At 40.2% G+C, this 16,869-nt stretch overlaps 1 protein-coding gene across 4 annotated transcripts in view; it reads left to right on the top strand.

The window, feature by feature from the left end:
- Nucleotides 1–319: 319 nt before the first annotated feature.
- The window catches only part of ROCK1 (Rho associated coiled-coil containing protein kinase 1), a 94,858-nt gene continuing 78,308 nt past the window's right edge, over nucleotides 320–16,869 (top strand). For all 4 annotated transcript variants that reach the window (XR_012649762.1, XR_012649764.1, XR_012649763.1 and 1 more), the window contains exon 1: nucleotides 320–1,509. Coding sequence is in view for 1 of the 4 variants with exons in the window: in XM_075023101.1 (XP_074879202.1) it covers nucleotides 1,417–1,509 (93 nt within the window). In the remaining 3 variants the exon portion in view is untranslated. The remainder of the gene's footprint in view (nucleotides 1,510–16,869) is intronic.

The raw sequence follows: 16,869 nt of genomic DNA, 5'->3' as shown, positions 1-16,869 counted from the left end.
CCCCCCGCGTCCTGCCGCGGCCGCTTGGCGCGCACCGCCCACTCGCTCCCGCCGCTGCGGCCGCCCCTCCCGCCCTTTCCTCCCCGGGTCTCGCGGGCACGGCGCGCGCGCGCCCCCTCCGACCGTTGAGCGGCGGCGCGGCGGCTGAGAGGGGAGGGAGGGCGGGTGGGAGAAGAGCGGCGGCCGCGCGCCCACGCCTCGTGCGCATACCTTCTGCCTTCTTCCCCTCCCTGCCCGTACCAGAGCCTTTCCCTCCGCGCATGCGCCCTGCGCCTTCGTCCCAGCCGCCCCCCCTCCCCCCCCCCGCCCGACTGTTCAAACAGGAAGGCGGACATGTTGGTGTCTTTCGCAGGTTTCCTCACAGTCGCCGCGGCCGGACCTTACGCTCTCCCCTCCCCTTAAGCCACCTCCTTTCCTCCTCCCTCTCACGCTGCAATCTCGGGTCGGTCCTGAAGTGGTCCGGGCTGCCGTCCCGTACGTGAGGCGGAGGAGTGGGGGGGCGGGGGAGAGGAGCCGGTGTTGGTAGCGGCGGGAGGCAGCAAGGAGCCGCCGGCGGCCGCGCAGCGAGGAGGAGGAGAAGGAGAGAGGAAGAAAGATGCTGTTGCCGTCGCTCCGCCGTTGAAGTGACTCGTCCCCTGCCCGCGGGGGGCACTCGCAGCGGGGGCCCGGGCGGCCTGTGCGCGCAGCTGGCAGCCCTGCGCTGCCCGCCCGCTCGCCTGGAGCAGGCAGGGCACAGCCAGGGAGAGGGGCAACCTCTCCCCCCGGCCCGCCCCGGGCTCCCTCGCTCTGTGCCCATGGAAGGACCAACCTCACGGCACTGAGACACGCCGCCGAGAGGACTTTCTACGTCGTGGTTTTTTTTCCCTCTCGTTTTTGCCTTGTTGGTGTGCCTGCAGGCTTTTGCCTTTTTTTTTTTTTTTTTTTCGCTTTTCTGTTGTTGTTGCCTTTTCTTTTGGTTTTCCGGTGCGCTTCGGAACCTGGCACCGACCCGCCGCCGCTCCTGCAGGGCGAGGAGGAGGAACCGCTACGCTGGCTCCCAGGGCGGCTTCCCCGGCTGGGAAAATGAGGTTGCTGAGACGCTGGGACCCGAGTAGAGGAGGGAGGGAGAGGAAACCTGCTGCTACAGAGTTGTGAGCAGCCCAGGAAAGTGCGTGCGTGCGTGGAGAAGGGGGGAGAAGCAGCCTCGTCCCCCCCCGCCGCGGACTCGCCTTCGGTTTTCTCTCCCCTTGGCGGGGCAGCGTGGGGGACTTGCCTCAGAGACTTCTGTGATTGAAGGGATTTTGCAGGAAGCGCTCCTCAGCCTGGTGTAGGCTGTGTGCTTTCTCTTTTGTGCTCGCTTGTTCCTGTTTTTTACTTTTTCATTATTTTTATCCTTACTTTGCTCTGGAATAAGGGAAACTTTTTACCTCTGGAAACATGTCGACGGGAGAAAGCTTTGAGTCTCGGTTTGAAAAAATCGATGTGACTTTAAAGGACCCCAAATCCGAAGTGAACGTGGACTGTTTGCTGGTGAGTAGGGAGCGCCGATGGGCCCCCGGTCCCGTCTCCCCGAATTTCTTACCCTGTGGGACTGAATCTCGCACTCCGGGCTGAGTCACCACCCTGCTTCACTCCGCACTAGTGTTTTGTTTATTCAGCGTGAAGGCTGAGGGTGCGTGAATGTCTCTCTACGGGGAGAGCGGCTTTCATGCCAAGGAGGTGCCCGTCCGGTCCTGCCTCAGACTTGTCATCTACTCGCTTCGTGCACCTTTTCTTCACCGACTCTCATAAGGGGCGGTGGACACTTTGTACAAAGGTGTAATTCGTGACTGCCAGTCCTGTGTGTGAGCAGAAGACTGTAAATAGCTTTGATATATCAATTCCTTATTCAACGGCAACTTTTTTCTTTTTTTTTTTGAAGTGTGAGGTCCTCTTAAATTGTGGTTAAGCGCTGCAGCGCTGACTTCAGCCTGTTTAGCATAGACGTTTGCAAATGCTAACTAATGATGTGTAAAACACAGCTCTAAGATTAATATGCCCATACAGGTGGGGAAGTAGTCATGGCAGGGGTTTAAATGCATTTTAAACTAATTGGTGTGTTAGGCCTGAGATAGAGGGCTGCTTGCTTATTGTTTCCCTACTTGATCATACCTGATGGTTCAGTGGATCTTTCCAGTGCTGTCAGCGTTAGAATTGCATTGTAAGAAAGCAAACCATAACACTTCCTGACATAAACCCAACATAATTTGGTAGTTGCTTGACCAAACTGGATGATATTTTAGTTCCGATTATAAAAAGTACTTCAACAAAGCATATGCCAAATCCAACCCATGTGTTTGGGATGTAGCTGGGTACTTACATATGCCTGGAGGTGCCCGTAAATAGTAGCAAATTGTAATTTGTGCATTTATGCTGAAGTAGAGAATTTATTTTCTTTGTAGCAAGTGATATATGTTCTTTAGTGTATTTTTTTTCTGTCTTTCTGTTGTCAGAGAGGAGAACGAGTAAGCTGAATTTGTTCCTAGTATGAACTCTAACATTTGGGGTTTGGGGGGGGAAGGGAGGCATGGGGGAGGAGATAGCTGTTAATAGTCATTCTTCATCTTCTGCTGCATGGCTCTTAGCAGAAATCTCACTGGCGGTGGTGAGAGAGGTGAAAAGAATCTAAGGAAAGATCATGTACAAGTTCATGATATTGTGTACTCTGTTTAGCTTACTACTGATTTGTGAGCTTCTGAAGTGTTGACAGGTCAAACCTACATCCCTGGATAAAAGCAGAGCCTTGTGGATGTTGCTGCCAGAAGGGAAAATAGCACTGCATCTTCCAGTTAACTTGCCTTTTTTGATCTAGTTTACGTATCTGTCATCTTAGAACCACAACTAATGAGAAGAGCTCTGATGCTTAGGATATACTGTGTCAATTTTGATAACTCAAGACTACTGTTAAATCTGACACTTTTACACCCAGCTTCTATTGATAGATGTCAAGAGTATAGATTTAGTTAAGAGTCCAGGGTTTTATGTTAACCATGACTCAATTTGCTAGCATGTGCTTTAATGCTGGCCATACTATGGGAACCTTTCTACAGTGATAGTAAGGAGGTTGCAGGTATCAAACATGCAGTTGATAGTATCTTTGACTGTATTCCTTCACTTTTTAATCTATTTAAGGATTTGCCCCTTTTCAGTTATCTTAATTGCGATTTGGAGCTAAGCTGTAGTCAGTTTGGGAATGAACTTGTTGGGGTGCTTCCCTTCATGCTTGTGTAAAGTTTTAGAACATGTGTTTGCATCTTGGATCTTAAGGTCTTATGTCCTTTAAAGTGACATTTTTTTAGAAATCTGAGATTTTTGGTCATATCTTTGTGTATTCTTTTAAAGGCAGCTTCTTATGGTGTAGTCGTCAGAATTATGTTGTTGTTTTTTTTTTTTTTTTGTTAGCCCTAGTTACAAATACTGTTCTTTTAAATGAATACCAATTAAAACAAAGTGCTGCTTCTGAAGAAATCAGCTGGTAGGTTAACTTCATATGTGTTTGGTCACTATATCAATCTCTCTGCTGGCTGGATTTTTCCTTTGTTTCGTATCTCTCATCCTGAGTTGGTCCTTGGGCTCTTTTCTATAGAATTTAAGTATCCTAACACTTTTTAAAGCGTTTAAATATTTTACACCAGTTCTTAGTGTGATGATTCACGCTACAAGCATCATTCTTGGCCCAAGGTGCTATTGATGTATCAAATACATTGTAATCTATGTGAATATGTTTTTAAGAAAGAATGCTTAGGTGTAGGTGTAATTGATCCGCACTTAAAATACCTTCTAAGATGAACACCCCATTCCCCTCCCTGCAGCTCTTGGTTAAAGAGAGAGACTTCTCAGCCTCTAGGCCTGGTACACGTAAAAAAGAAAATAAAATCATGTTTTTATGATCAGACTACATTAAAAAAATCCTTTTAAATCTAAACCCCTTTTTTTCTTTGATTAAAGTTGTGAATTTGTTATTTATTATTGCTTTTACTTTTCCTGAGTGAAGGTGTTAGCTAACTGTGTATGTGAGTCATAATATATGAATAACTGATACACAGACACTTTAAATTCAGCGTCTGATCTTCTATACATGTAGGCTTAAGATGCTGGAGTTCGCCTTTAGTTTCAAGAAACACTTTTTTTGCCTGGGTGAAGAAAAGTCTCAGCAATGCCCTTACCTTCTCTTATTGTGTTTTTAACCTCTTTAGCTTTAATTCATTTTGCTTCTGTTCTTACTTTTCTTCCCCATCAGTTTGTATCCCCTGTAGACTAAAAGGCAGGCATGGAATAACCTTTAAATCAGTTTTGTAACCATTTTGGTTTTTGTAAATGTCATAAGCTAGGTTATGTGTAGCTAGAAAGATTCTAAATTTATGTAAAGTAGTATGAGAACACTAAGAAAAGAAGATGGGGGGGGTGCTGATAAAAAGGAAAGTGTGTTACCATTTCAGGAAGGTGTGGGAGAAGAGTGCTGACAACAGAGCAGGCAGAAAAGACACACTGAAGACTACGTAACTGCAGCATATGCTGCAGGAAGGAAATTCATAAAGCTGAGGTGCAGGAGAGAGATGTGTTTATTTGTCCAGTTTTCTCTTATGCAACTGTAATAAAACCAGTAAGGAACCTAAGTTGCAACTGTCTGTAACTAAATTTGTTTCTTTGGGCCTTCCATGTACTTGATTTAGTAGTAGACTGGGAAATCATAGATGGGCTGTCTTTTCTGATGAGCCATAAGAAGGCCAAAGCCTAAGTTCTGTGTAAAGCATGTGTCATGGCATAATGTAGTGCTTTTTCTCAAAATATAAGGTACTAGGAGTCCTACAGTCCTGAAAAGATCTAATAACACTGTGAAGGTTGCATTAGATAGGTAGTCACACTATAGGCCATGCAAAGATCAGATACTGGTGTGAATACCATAGGTGTGCTAAGTAGAGCCAAAGGCAATGTAAGTAACTAGCTATTAACTTGAGCTTAGTGTCTCATTAATGATATTAAACAGTGCGAAGTAGTATTCAATGAGCATACTTCTACAACAATTTTGGAGTAAAACCAGATTTCTTATTCCTCTGTGTTTCTTACTAAATCCTTGGGGTTTATGGGCTTCCAGTTTTTTGGAGAGTGGGGAGGGTGGGGTGTAACAGGTGAACGGATGAGGGGCATCTTGACCTGAAGCTGTCTATGTTTTTGATTAAAAAGTAACTAGTAATTTTTCATGAAGATGTTTTTTGGTGCTCTCTCTGCTCTGATACTAACTCACAAAGAGTCTTTTCATGTTTTATGTAGACACTTGACTAACTCAATTATTCAGGTACTTAGCCAATTACTTGAGTAGTTGGTTTTTAAAACTTCAGAGTTTTGATGGTCTTAATCTTCGAAGATGTCAAATGTTTCATTTGTTCAGCAGTTTGGCTTCAAATTAACTGACAACAGTAAACACTGCACATAACAAACTTGTTTTATCTAGTCTCAAGATGTTTCCATTTTTGTTGTACCAAAAATACAGAGGTACAGAGCATGATTCACCTGTTTTTCCTAGGTCTATTTCATATTCAGCTAGATGAATTCATGTTCATCTGTCTTGCGTAGGAGAAGGTGAGATGGTCTCATCATCTTTGGGATTTGGAGTTCTGAATCTGTATTGTCACTAGACCTTTTTTCCCTTCTGCTAAACTGGTTTGAAAGCACTTCTGAAGACCTTATGGTTAGGGATTTGGTAAATAAATAATGTAAGTGAAAGTACCCTTATTTCAGAAGTTCTTATCTATCAAAATAATTGTTGAAAATCGCCTTCACTGAAACCACATTAACTATGCTCTTAGAATCTGAGTGATAAAATGCTGGAGAAACTTGGTATCCGGGAAGCTTACTCGTTCGCTAATGAAGATCATACATAGAAAAAGCCGAGTTTGAACATTTGCAGATTGTCAGCTTCTTCATAATGCTGTAAGTTGTCTAAGTAAGGGGAAGTGTCATGATTGACTAAATCTCCTTGGACACCTTTCTACCATCTTTAGATCCAAGTGCAAGGTCCTGCGCTTGGGTTGGGGCAGTCACTAGTATCGGTACAGACTGGGTGTTGAATGGATTGAAAGCAGCCCTGAGGAGAAGGACTTGGGGATATTTGGAAAGAATATCTGAATGTCTCTCTCTTCTGACAGAGAGATTTTTTATCAGGGCCTGTAGTGACAGGACAAGGGGCAATGCTTTTAAACGGAAGGAGAATAGATTCAGACTGGACATAAGGAAGAAGATTTTTATGAGGGTGGTTAAGCACTGGAACAGGTTGTGGATGCCCCATCCCTGGAAGTGTTCAAGGCCAGGTTGGATGGGGCTTTGAGAAACCTGGTCTAGTAGAAGCTGTCCTTGTCCATGGCAGGGGGCTTGGAACTAGATGGTCTTTAAAGGTCCCTTCCAACCAAAACCATTCTGTGATTCTGTAGTTAGATTTAAAATAAGACTTCTGGCTGACCTAGAAATATAATTCTGTGTCTTCAAGTTACCATATCCAAGCTTTATGTGCAAAAATATAATTGCAGGTTAATATCACCTGCTTATCACTAAGAATTATGAAATATATTGGTTGATGTGAAATTAAAATATGTAACTTGGTATGTTAATCAAAGGTAAAATGCAGCTGTAAATTGGCTTTGGAAATGCAGTAACCTGGTGAATTCTCATTTCAGGTTGGATCTTTTAGAAGACTTTTAAAATATTATGTAAGCCTCTAGAAAATTAACAGTAGACATGGTGGGACTGTCAAAATGTTAGCATTTGATTCACAATGTATGGTAGGTTTTATACAGGAATAACAGTTAACTTAGCCAATTCTTATGCTTATAAAACTAGACGCTGTAGGTATGTAATTATTTATTTTTCCTATTAAAAAAATGTAATCAAGAATGATAATAGAAAGTTGATGTTAGGACATGTTTCACCAAGAGGAATTAAAAAAAACAACCAAAACTCTGTAGTAGATTATAAATGCTCTTATCAAGTAAAAATATTTGTAAACAGTGTCATTTTCCCTGGCAACTGTGGAGTGTTTTAGTTTTTTGTTGGTGGTGGGCAGGAAGAGGGAAACACCTGGAATTTGTTTGTTGGACAAATTGAAAATCAACCTGTTGGTTTGTAAATCTTTGAGGACACTGATTGCTTCAGGAGCTACTTATTGAGATCTTAATAAATATTTAGAAGCACTGTGAGTGGATGATATGGGTAGCCTCGCAGTTGGTGTTAGCAGAATTTTCTAGGACATACTTTATTATTACATAAAAATAAAAAGCTTTCTTTAGGTCTCTTACGAAGGAATACTGAGATGTTTGTCTCAATACAGGATGTTTATTTTTAATTTGAGAGGTCCCAAACCATGTAATTAAGAACTTCTATTTTTTTGCAAATGTCGCTTGATGCTATTTATTGAAACTCCTTTGTCATCAAGAAATTGCAGTTCCAAATGGAGGTACTGAAAAACTCGACTTCCTTCTTTGAGAACACAATTAGAGAATGGTTGAAAACTATTATGTCTTTGCCTTCATTTGTCCAGTCATTGAAGCAGTAATAAAGCCAGAAGGATGATGAGACAATATTGGTAAAACTGGAAGGACTATGCAGACAACACCGGTTTAAACACTCATTTAAAACAAATGCAAATAATACCATCTTTTAGCTTTCTTGGTAGTCTGCTGAAATAAACACCCTGATTAACAGTGGTTGAACAAGAGCTGAAACTTGATCTTTGTGAAGAAGTGGTTTGGAGCTCTTCTTGTCCATGGTATTTTGGTCTGCTGAGACAATTGGATCTCCTGTAGTGTAATCTCTAGTCAGGTTTCTTCTTGGCCTTTTCAGTATTGATGGATATCCAAACAACATCAGCAGAGTATAACATGCTGTGGTGCATCTTTAGTTACAGCAGTTCAGAGACTGTCTAGACAAGCAGCAGTTACTTGGTCTGGTTAGCTGCCCATGTTGCTAGGGGAGAACCAGCACAGGATCAGTACCAGCTTCTAACTGAAGCACAGGTCAAAGTCTATTCTGATACTCAAAATCTTGTAAAGGATTGATTTTAACTAACTGAAAGATTGCCACTCCTGTCAATATTTATACAATACAAACTGTCATGGGGACAGTACTTGAATCTCTTTATTAATAAGTCCTAATTTAAATCTAACCACTGATTTCTTTATTTCAGCTTTCCCTCTTAAATTTCTTATATGCATTCATTTTTCTGTTTCTTTTATAGAGTTGAGAAATATGTGAAAGTTTTCCTTCTTTTTCAGTTGCATGGTCTGAGATAATGCAAAGATGTGATGCTTGGAAACCTCTGTAGAAAACACTACACAAACTAAGGCTTTATTTTGGACTGTAGGTTGCAAGTACCTAAATGTGTTTCTAGCTTGTGTCTGTCTGGGCTACAGAACTTGTAATTGATCTGGAAACAGAAGTAAAATATGTACTTTTTTTTTTCCTACAGATCTTCATGAGTCATAGTACTCACTTTAAAAAATATAACTAAGAAAGCCTTGAATTTGAATAGTTATGCAAATACTGAGTAATTTTGTCTTTTTTTTCCCCTCTTAAAAGCTGCATAGCATTCAGGTAGTGCTGCATTGTATTCAGATGTATTAAATTCTAAGGTATGAATATATTGAGAGGAAAACTGATACTTCCTGGTAAAGTCTATTGATGTTAGATATCCACATATGAAATGCATTAATACAAGACGGCTCTTTTCCCATGTAGTGACTGACTGCTATGATAATATTGTTTCTATGGAGGTGAAAAAGGAGAGACTGCCTGTGGTAGAAGCTGAAGTGCAAGGTGTTAGTACAACAAGCACCATCTTCCTTGAGTATGGATGACAGAGTCCAGCATGTCAATTCCACCATTGAGAGCTAGGGGTACCTTTGACAAATGTGAAGTGACTCTATGTTAAGGTACTTAGGAGGGGAGGAAGCCTCTCCAGCCAGGAGATGATAGAGTAGGAGTGGATGGGGAAGATCCTTCAGGGAGGAGTGAGACTGAAGGTAGGACAATGAGTTTGTGCTGGTTATACTTGCCCCATGCCTCTTCACAGATGCCAAGTTGTGCAGAACAATAGCAGGCATAACACGAAGCTGTAGTTGAAAATAGAGGTAATACTGCCTCACAGTTTGTCTTGATATTATGCACTGCTGTCAGTATTAGAGGTGGAATCATAGAATTTCCTCATGAGCCCTTCTTTGTTAAGAAATCTCATTATACCAATTTATTATTATACTAATCTCTTCTTAGAAAGTAGCTTTGATTGTAGGCGCACAAAGAATCCTGTTAGTAATAAGCTGCCAGAATTTACTCCCCCTTTGCAAAGAGGAAAGGTTTTTCTGCCACTTCAATCTACCTAGCGGTTTGTTTATTGCTCTAATGCCTCTTCTGTGACCTGCTGTCCTCCTCCTTAAACTCCAGTTACTAAGTTCATTGGTAATTAAACAAACAATTGCCAGCGTAACAATGGTATGGTTTGTGGTGGTCTTGGGACGTTCAAATCTGCTGTTACGTGCTATATATCCTCTTTTGTAGGGATACAAGGCCAAAAATGGTGGCAGCCAAATGGTAGACTTATTTGGACTTAGAAGTTTTTGCTCTGCTAGTATTGGCAACAATTGTCATGGCCTTTGAAACAAGGGCTATTGCTGCCAACACTAGCAGAGCAAAGATGGTGATGGAAATAACAAAATGCCCATTAAGGGCTATGGAGTGAAAGCTGAACTATTGATGTGATTGTGTGTTTTGTTGGGTTGGTTTTTTGGTTGTGGGTTGTGGTTTTTCTTTTTTTTTTTTCTTTTTTTTTCTTTTTTTTTTTATTTAGAGTACACTGAATTTGGAATTGGAGATGTCATTAAGAAGTTAGTCTCTCTCTGTAGAGAATAGATGAGTATGCTTTCTGGAAGAGCTTTTGTCTTCTGTGTTTTACTAAAATGCTTGTGGCTGTTCTCAGCCTTTCTCATACGCCACAAACTGTTTTGTGCATGCTGTTTCGGGATGTGGCATGACCTTAAAGTGTCTGGAGATGCTTTTGGCTTGTAAAATAAGATGGTTGGAGAAATCTTTGGAACAAGTCATATTGTGGTTATGAAACAAGCTGTGAAGACTCTTGTTAGGAAGACCATATTCAGGAGAATTCTGCGTTATTTATCTAAAGAATAGAGTTGTAACACAAAGAAGGTCTTGTATCAAGTAACTTACAGACTCAGAGCTATTCATTGATTCCACTTGGCAGATTGGATTGGAATAAGGAAACGACTAAAAGTCTTTCTCCCTTTTAATTCTTGATGAGTGTAAGGTCAGAGGAGTCTTTGAAGTTTTCTCCTATTGCTTCTTTTCTGTCCTAAAATGCCTTCAGGCTTTCATAACAAAGCTTTTATCCTTGATGTGATGTATACATAACACTATATTCATCAGCAGTTTGGACTAGAGTTGTAATCAAAGATGTCATTTAGAGCAAAAATTGGAGTGTTATGATGCTGGTGCTGCTGGAGCTGCTTCGGTTCTGGGATGGCAACTGTAAGTGACTCCTGTGTAACTTTCTGCCTTTTGTACAGTGCAATTGATTTTTGGCTAGCATCAGGAAGGAGTTGGAATGGCTGCATTGTTCTTGACCTTACCTTTTCTTTTGGTCATGATAGCCTCTTCTTTGAGGTCCTGGCAAAGAAGGGAGACAGATCAACTTCACCTTCATATAAAGAATAGTTTCTGTAATAGTTCTTGATAAGTTCATCGGAAAGAAGGGTCTGAGAACTATGAATTCTAGGGGAAAGAAAAAAGGAATTTTTTTGATATACCCTGTTTCATTGCAGTTTGACAAACTCATAGCCATGGTCAGGAATGAAAGAAAAGATTGATTAAAACCATGTATTTGCAGGTTGGGAAGTTTCTTCCCAAGTTTCTGATGTCCTGGGAGTGGAAACTTAATTTTTCAATTTAAAATTCAACCAGCATAGGCAGTTGAAGATTTTCCTTAAAATCAGGCTGTCTTGTGAGAGGTTGACTACCTGTACCAAAACAGGACATCTTTCATTTTCTATCTTTCTTGTGTGTTTCAACATCAGCAAACTTACCTTCCAGAGTGTTACATTACTCATGTTTTGTGGGAGGAAATAACAGCATCCAACAAAGGTGTACTTGAGAAGCAAGTTGATGAAATGGTAAGCTTTCTTCTGCATGAGGAGTTAGTTACCAGTCAAGTCTTTACATTTAACTTAAAAAAAAATTCTTAAAAAGTGATGGGTTAGCAAAAGTGAAAAAAAATGAAATATGGCTATGAGTTTTTGAGAATTACTTTCAGAAGTAATCTGATGTTTTCACAAAATACATTTATTTTCTCAGAGGAGTTGGAATCAACATAACCTTTTTCATAACAATGGAAAAGTCACACTCTTTTTTAACAAGTAACTTGCAACTTTGAGCTAAAGCACATACTTAAAATTAGACAATCTCCTGTATATCTTGCTTGCCTTGGAATTGCATCATGATAAACAAATAGTTTTCAGGTATAATGAAGTGCAGCTTATCCATCCTAGAGCTGTAGAAATGAGCTGTTTTATTGGTTAAGCCTCCTTTCTTCATCTAGAAGAAAGTGGAAGCCATGTTAACCAAATGAGCTCATGCTTAACTTGGGCAAGATACCTGGGTCCTCAGCTCTGCAAAACACAAGAATAACTTGATTTTTTTAACACAGAAGGGGCATGTCTGTTATCAAGATCTCATGTTCTTCACTGTTAATTTCTGTTTCACTTCTACTGCAGAAGTAAAGTAGTAATCAAGTTCTGATAGGAAGAGGAGGAGCGACTAAATGGTCAGATGACAAAAGTAATTTTTTCAGTAATGCCAATCCTGTATATTCATAGGCTCTCAAGTTAATTCTTAAACTCATACAGAAGATATTTGCTTACCATAAATCACTTCATTCTTAATAGGTTTAAAAAATAACTGTTTATCTATTTGACTTTGAGATTGTGGAAAGTGAATCATTTGATTTAAATACTTTTTCTTATTTGGGTACCAATCAAATCTCTCCTGAAAAGACAGAGAAGTTGAAATCAAAGTTGATGTGCCATGTTACCCTCTTTTCTCCTGCTACTTATTAAATGAAGTATCAACAAATAGGGAGCATCGGTGTAGTATCAGACTGTGATACTGTCCTTTTGTACTTTTGGAATATTCCTAACTGCAGAACACAAAACAGATTTCGCTTATGGGGTGGTAGTAGGGTACAAGAACCAGAAAAAATGTTCTTTGTGTAGAAGGAAATCTTGTCTGTCCGTAAGATAAAAATACAAATATGAGGTTTGGAAAATGGGCAGAGAAATTAGGAAGATTATAATTAAAGATGATTTTGGGGTTGGAATTGTTGGGCCTATGGCAACTTAAGTCAGGGCTTCCTGATTTCTTCAGGCTTTTTGTGAGACTGTTTTGAATTTCTATTTCCTGCATCTAAAAAAAGGAAGTACTTACACACCCCCCACCCCCCACCCTGGATTTGTGGGTTTGATGGTGTGGAGGCAAACTACTGTTTGTACTCTTTTGAAGAGGTAGGGAAATTTCACTGGTAGTACCATGGTGTATTTGAAAAACAGACATCAAGCTTCAAGCACACATGTGGCAAATATAAAAGACCCTAAAAAGTCATCTCCACAAGAAGACTTTTTGGACTACATGGAAAGGAAGGTGCGAATCTGTTTATAACATACCAGTGAAGATGCAAGGTTGAACTGTGCTATTTTAATACAAGTCATTGCTTTCAGATTCTTAAGTATTTTGAGTTAGAGTTTTGTTTTCTTTAGTTACTGATGTTCCCACAGATAAATAGCAGAAACTAATTTGTGAACATGGACGTATGACTGCAAGATACTGTTTTGAAGTAATGAATATTGGTTTCTCTGTGTATTAGTGCACATATTAGTACATGAGCCTAAAAATTACTTTGCTTCAGTATAAGAAGTAAATTTTTACAATGCCTTAACTTTTTTTACTAGCATGGAAACTTTAATGTTGACAACAATGTTCTTTGGTCTCTAACTTTGCATAGACTATGTGGTAGGGATTTTTTGTATTTTCTAGGGGGAAAATTTGAGATGTATTAAGAAGAGCTTCACGAAGTTTGGTGCTTTTTGTGGAAAAAGTTCAGTAGTGCCTGACTGAGCTCTGTTGTGTGTGTATACAAAGCTGTTAAAATGAAGATGTATGCATTTTAAACTGCAGTTAAACTTATAAACTACAGTGTCCAATGCTCAGCTGATAATGCTCAATAGTGTAACAGGAGGCTGTTCCTGTTTGCCATAGTTTCCAGTAGTGTAATTGCTGGAGGAAAGGGGGAAAGATCACTGAAATGTTCCATTGACCTAAGTAGTTCAAGGGTTGTAATAAAGTTCATTAGTTCTCTGAAATGTTCTCCTTCTTGTAAGCCTTACATATTGGGTAGGTAGTGTTTTTCTATCTTAACAAATTCACATGCGGCTATTGCTTGCCTTTTACTTCTGAAGGTATGCTGCACAGGTTTCCAGGAAAGCCTTTCTGTGAAAAGTTTCATTAATCACTTGAGATCATCATTAAATGAATGAGTTGGCTAGAAAGAAAATATTTATGTTCAGTATATTTATGGTACTTTTTATAATTATACGCACACACTGAAAAATATGAAGTCCTGACATGCATTTTCCTTTAAAACAAAAAAACCTGCAAATTCAGTTGAAGTACTCTAAGCTTCAGAATAATTGATAGTTTTTGTTTTCAATATTGTGAAATTACAATTTCGTACTCTAGATTTTGTTAGAAGGAACTGTGATGAGAATGTTTCTATATCCTGTGTGATGACACCAAAACAGCACAAGGAATTATCTGCATAAAGTTTGCTAATATGTATTTGAATTAGAGTTGGTGAGACATCAAATATACTATTTTAAGAATATCTCAGAAGATCTCTTGGTGGTCAGTGGTTTTTACTCAGGCTGGCAGCCTGTCACAAGTGGGGTCTTCCAGGTATAGATATGGACCTCACACTGTTCAACATGTTCAGAAATGATCTGGATGATGGGATTGAAAGCACCCTCACCAAGTTTGCTGATAACACTGAACTGGATGGTGAGGTGGACACTTCAGAAAGGAGAGCCATCTTACAGCGTGACCTGGACAGGCTGGAACAGTGGACAAGTAAAAACAGTATGAAGTTTAACAAAGACAAGTGCAAAGTCTTGCACCTGGGAGGACATAATGAAAGAGCTGAGTGCAGGCTTAGGTCTGTGTGGCTGGGCAGCAGCCTTGTTGACCTGGGAGTCCTGGTGGACAACAAGCTGAACATGAGTCAGCAGAGTACTGCTGCAGCAACAAAGGCAAACTGGATCCTGGGCTGCATTCCCAGGGGCATTACTAGCAGAGATGGATATGTGATGATTCCACTTTGGTGCTGGTCAGGCCCCACCTGGAGTGCTGTGTCCAGTTCTGGTTCCCACAATTCAAAAAAAACACAGACTGGAGAGGGTCTAAAGGAGGGTTGCAAAGATGATTAAAGGGCTAGAGAACCTGCCTTGTGAAGGAAGACTGAAGGAGTCTCCCTGGAGAAAAGAAGGCTCGGGGGGACCTCATCACAGTATTCCAGTACTTAAAGGGCAGCTACAAAGAAGATGGAGACTATATTTTCACAAGGAGCCACATGGAGAAGATAAGGGGCAATGAGTACAAGTTGTACTGGGAGAGATTTCATACCTATATGAGAAAGAAATTGTTTACAGTGAGAACAACCAATTGCTGTAACAGCCTACCCAGCTGTTGAGTAGAGTCCCCATTGCTGGAGGTTTTCAAGATGTGACTGGACAGGGTGCTAGAAAATCTCACCTAGGCTCCCTTTCCCATGACAGGTTGGACCAGATGACCTTTCGAGGTCCCTTCCAATCTGGGCCATTCTATGGTTCTGTGATTTTCAGCTTTTGAGGAAATACCTGTACAGTGTTTCACTGGTTGGTTTTTCCCTTTGTTTTTTTTCTAGCTTTGGTTTCAAAGCATCAGGGAAGTTCTTGAATCAGTGCAGCAATCTGTTTGCAGCAGTGCTAGTTAAGCACACAGTAATTACATGTACTATATGTATAAATTGCTTTCTCAGCCATAGCTATCAAGGTCCCATTTGCTGAGGTAAGACTGTACAGGATATGATATTTATGCTGAGCAGCACAATGTTCTTGTCGTTTGTCTTGTAACATCAGATCCGGTCAGACTGAAAAAAAGCAACAGACTTAAAGAGAAAAATCTTTAAATCTAGTGGCATGACGAAATGAAGGAAACTCAACCACAGAATGCATACACACAACAAATCTAGTTTTTAAGTGAACAAAAAGATAAACTGCTGTTAGGTATTTTCCTAAATATTTTTCATCCTAAATGGCAACTATAAATTGCAATTGTGTCTGAGTTTAAAAAAGAAAAACAATAGGAAAAGCAGCTCCTGTGGACTCTATCTGGAAGGAGGACAAAAAATATTCCCAAGATGTAAACCACCACATTCAAATTATCCATTTTGGTTGGGAAAAGATCTCTACTAAGCTAAGAGAAACTTGCAAAATGATCAGGAGCTAGAAAGAGTTCTTGCTCTCTTTGTCTCATAATGGCTTCAGGTGAGAAGTAGTATATAACTCCAAATTAAGAATTAGCATGGAATAAAGTTTTCAGTGAATGGGATGTAATTCTTTGTCATGAGTGTGGCAGTAATATGATGGGGATTATGAAAGACTGTTGCCATATACAGTCAACTGTAGCCAAGCAACAGTTAAGTTTTACTGCATGAAGATAAGCAGTTTATTTGGGCATAAAATCATGACTTCAAGTATGCCTATCAATATGCTTTCAAAAGATAACTGAAGTAGTTGGTCAAATCTGGTGTCTTTCTGATAGAGCCTGAAGAATTAAAAAAAAAAATAAATCCCAGGCTATGCTCTAATTTCAAGTGTATTTTTTTCTCAACAGATTATTATTCTGTAATAAAACTTTGAAGCGCCAGAGATTCATTTTAGAATTTCACTTTTACAATCAGAGAGGTATTAGGATGAGCTATAGCAACAAACCCCAGGTCGGTGTCTGTCAAGAGTGAGGCCACAGTCTTGCTGCAACAGCTTCTTGTTTCTGTTTTGTATCAGTGTCTAATACAGCTACTACCCTTGTGCTACATGCAGTAGCTGTAGTACTTAGATATGTGCCTCTTAAAATTTACCTTCCTTTTACGTCTTGGGTTTTTCGGGTCGGGAGGCAGCTACCATGATTAATAGCAGGACATGTTCTAGATAAAATAAAAATGCATCAGAAAAACTCAGTGGAAAGAGCAAATCAAATTCCAGCTAGTGTTTTTGCTCATTTTTTGGTTGCAGTTATGTAAGGCTTTTGGCATCCTCCATTCACTTTTGAAGAAAGTAGCTGCTCCAACATCTGCTGTGCCAAACGGGCAAATTCAAGCAGTATTACTGTGGTGTGGCAAGGAAAAGAGGTTAAATCAGGATATCTTTTAGTCATCCTTTTACCATCAGCTTTCTGTTTGTATTTCAACTAGTTCAGAATACAGTGTATCTGTAGTTGGCTCTTCACAGAACTGAAGATGTAAGAGCTACATTCATCTTTTAAGACACTTAAAGGTATGCCTCTCCCTTTTTACAGAAAGCAGCAAGTTTATTTTGAGGATGGGATAAGAGATGTAAGCTATATCTTCTTATTGGCTTTGCCATTCTTAAGATCTTACTGCTGGCTCTGCCATACTTATTGGTGGCTTTGGCATTCTGGTGATTAAAAATCAAAATATGTTTTTGACGTGCTCATGATATTAAACAGTGTTTGGAACCAGAGTGAGTCAGG

This window comes from Buteo buteo, chromosome 3 (genome assembly GCF_964188355.1).
Source record: "Buteo buteo chromosome 3, bButBut1.hap1.1, whole genome shotgun sequence".
Taxonomy (NCBI): domain Eukaryota; kingdom Metazoa; phylum Chordata; class Aves; order Accipitriformes; family Accipitridae; genus Buteo; species Buteo buteo.
Note: the sequence above shows the minus strand (reverse complement) of the source record. Positions and strands in the feature narration are given on the sequence as shown.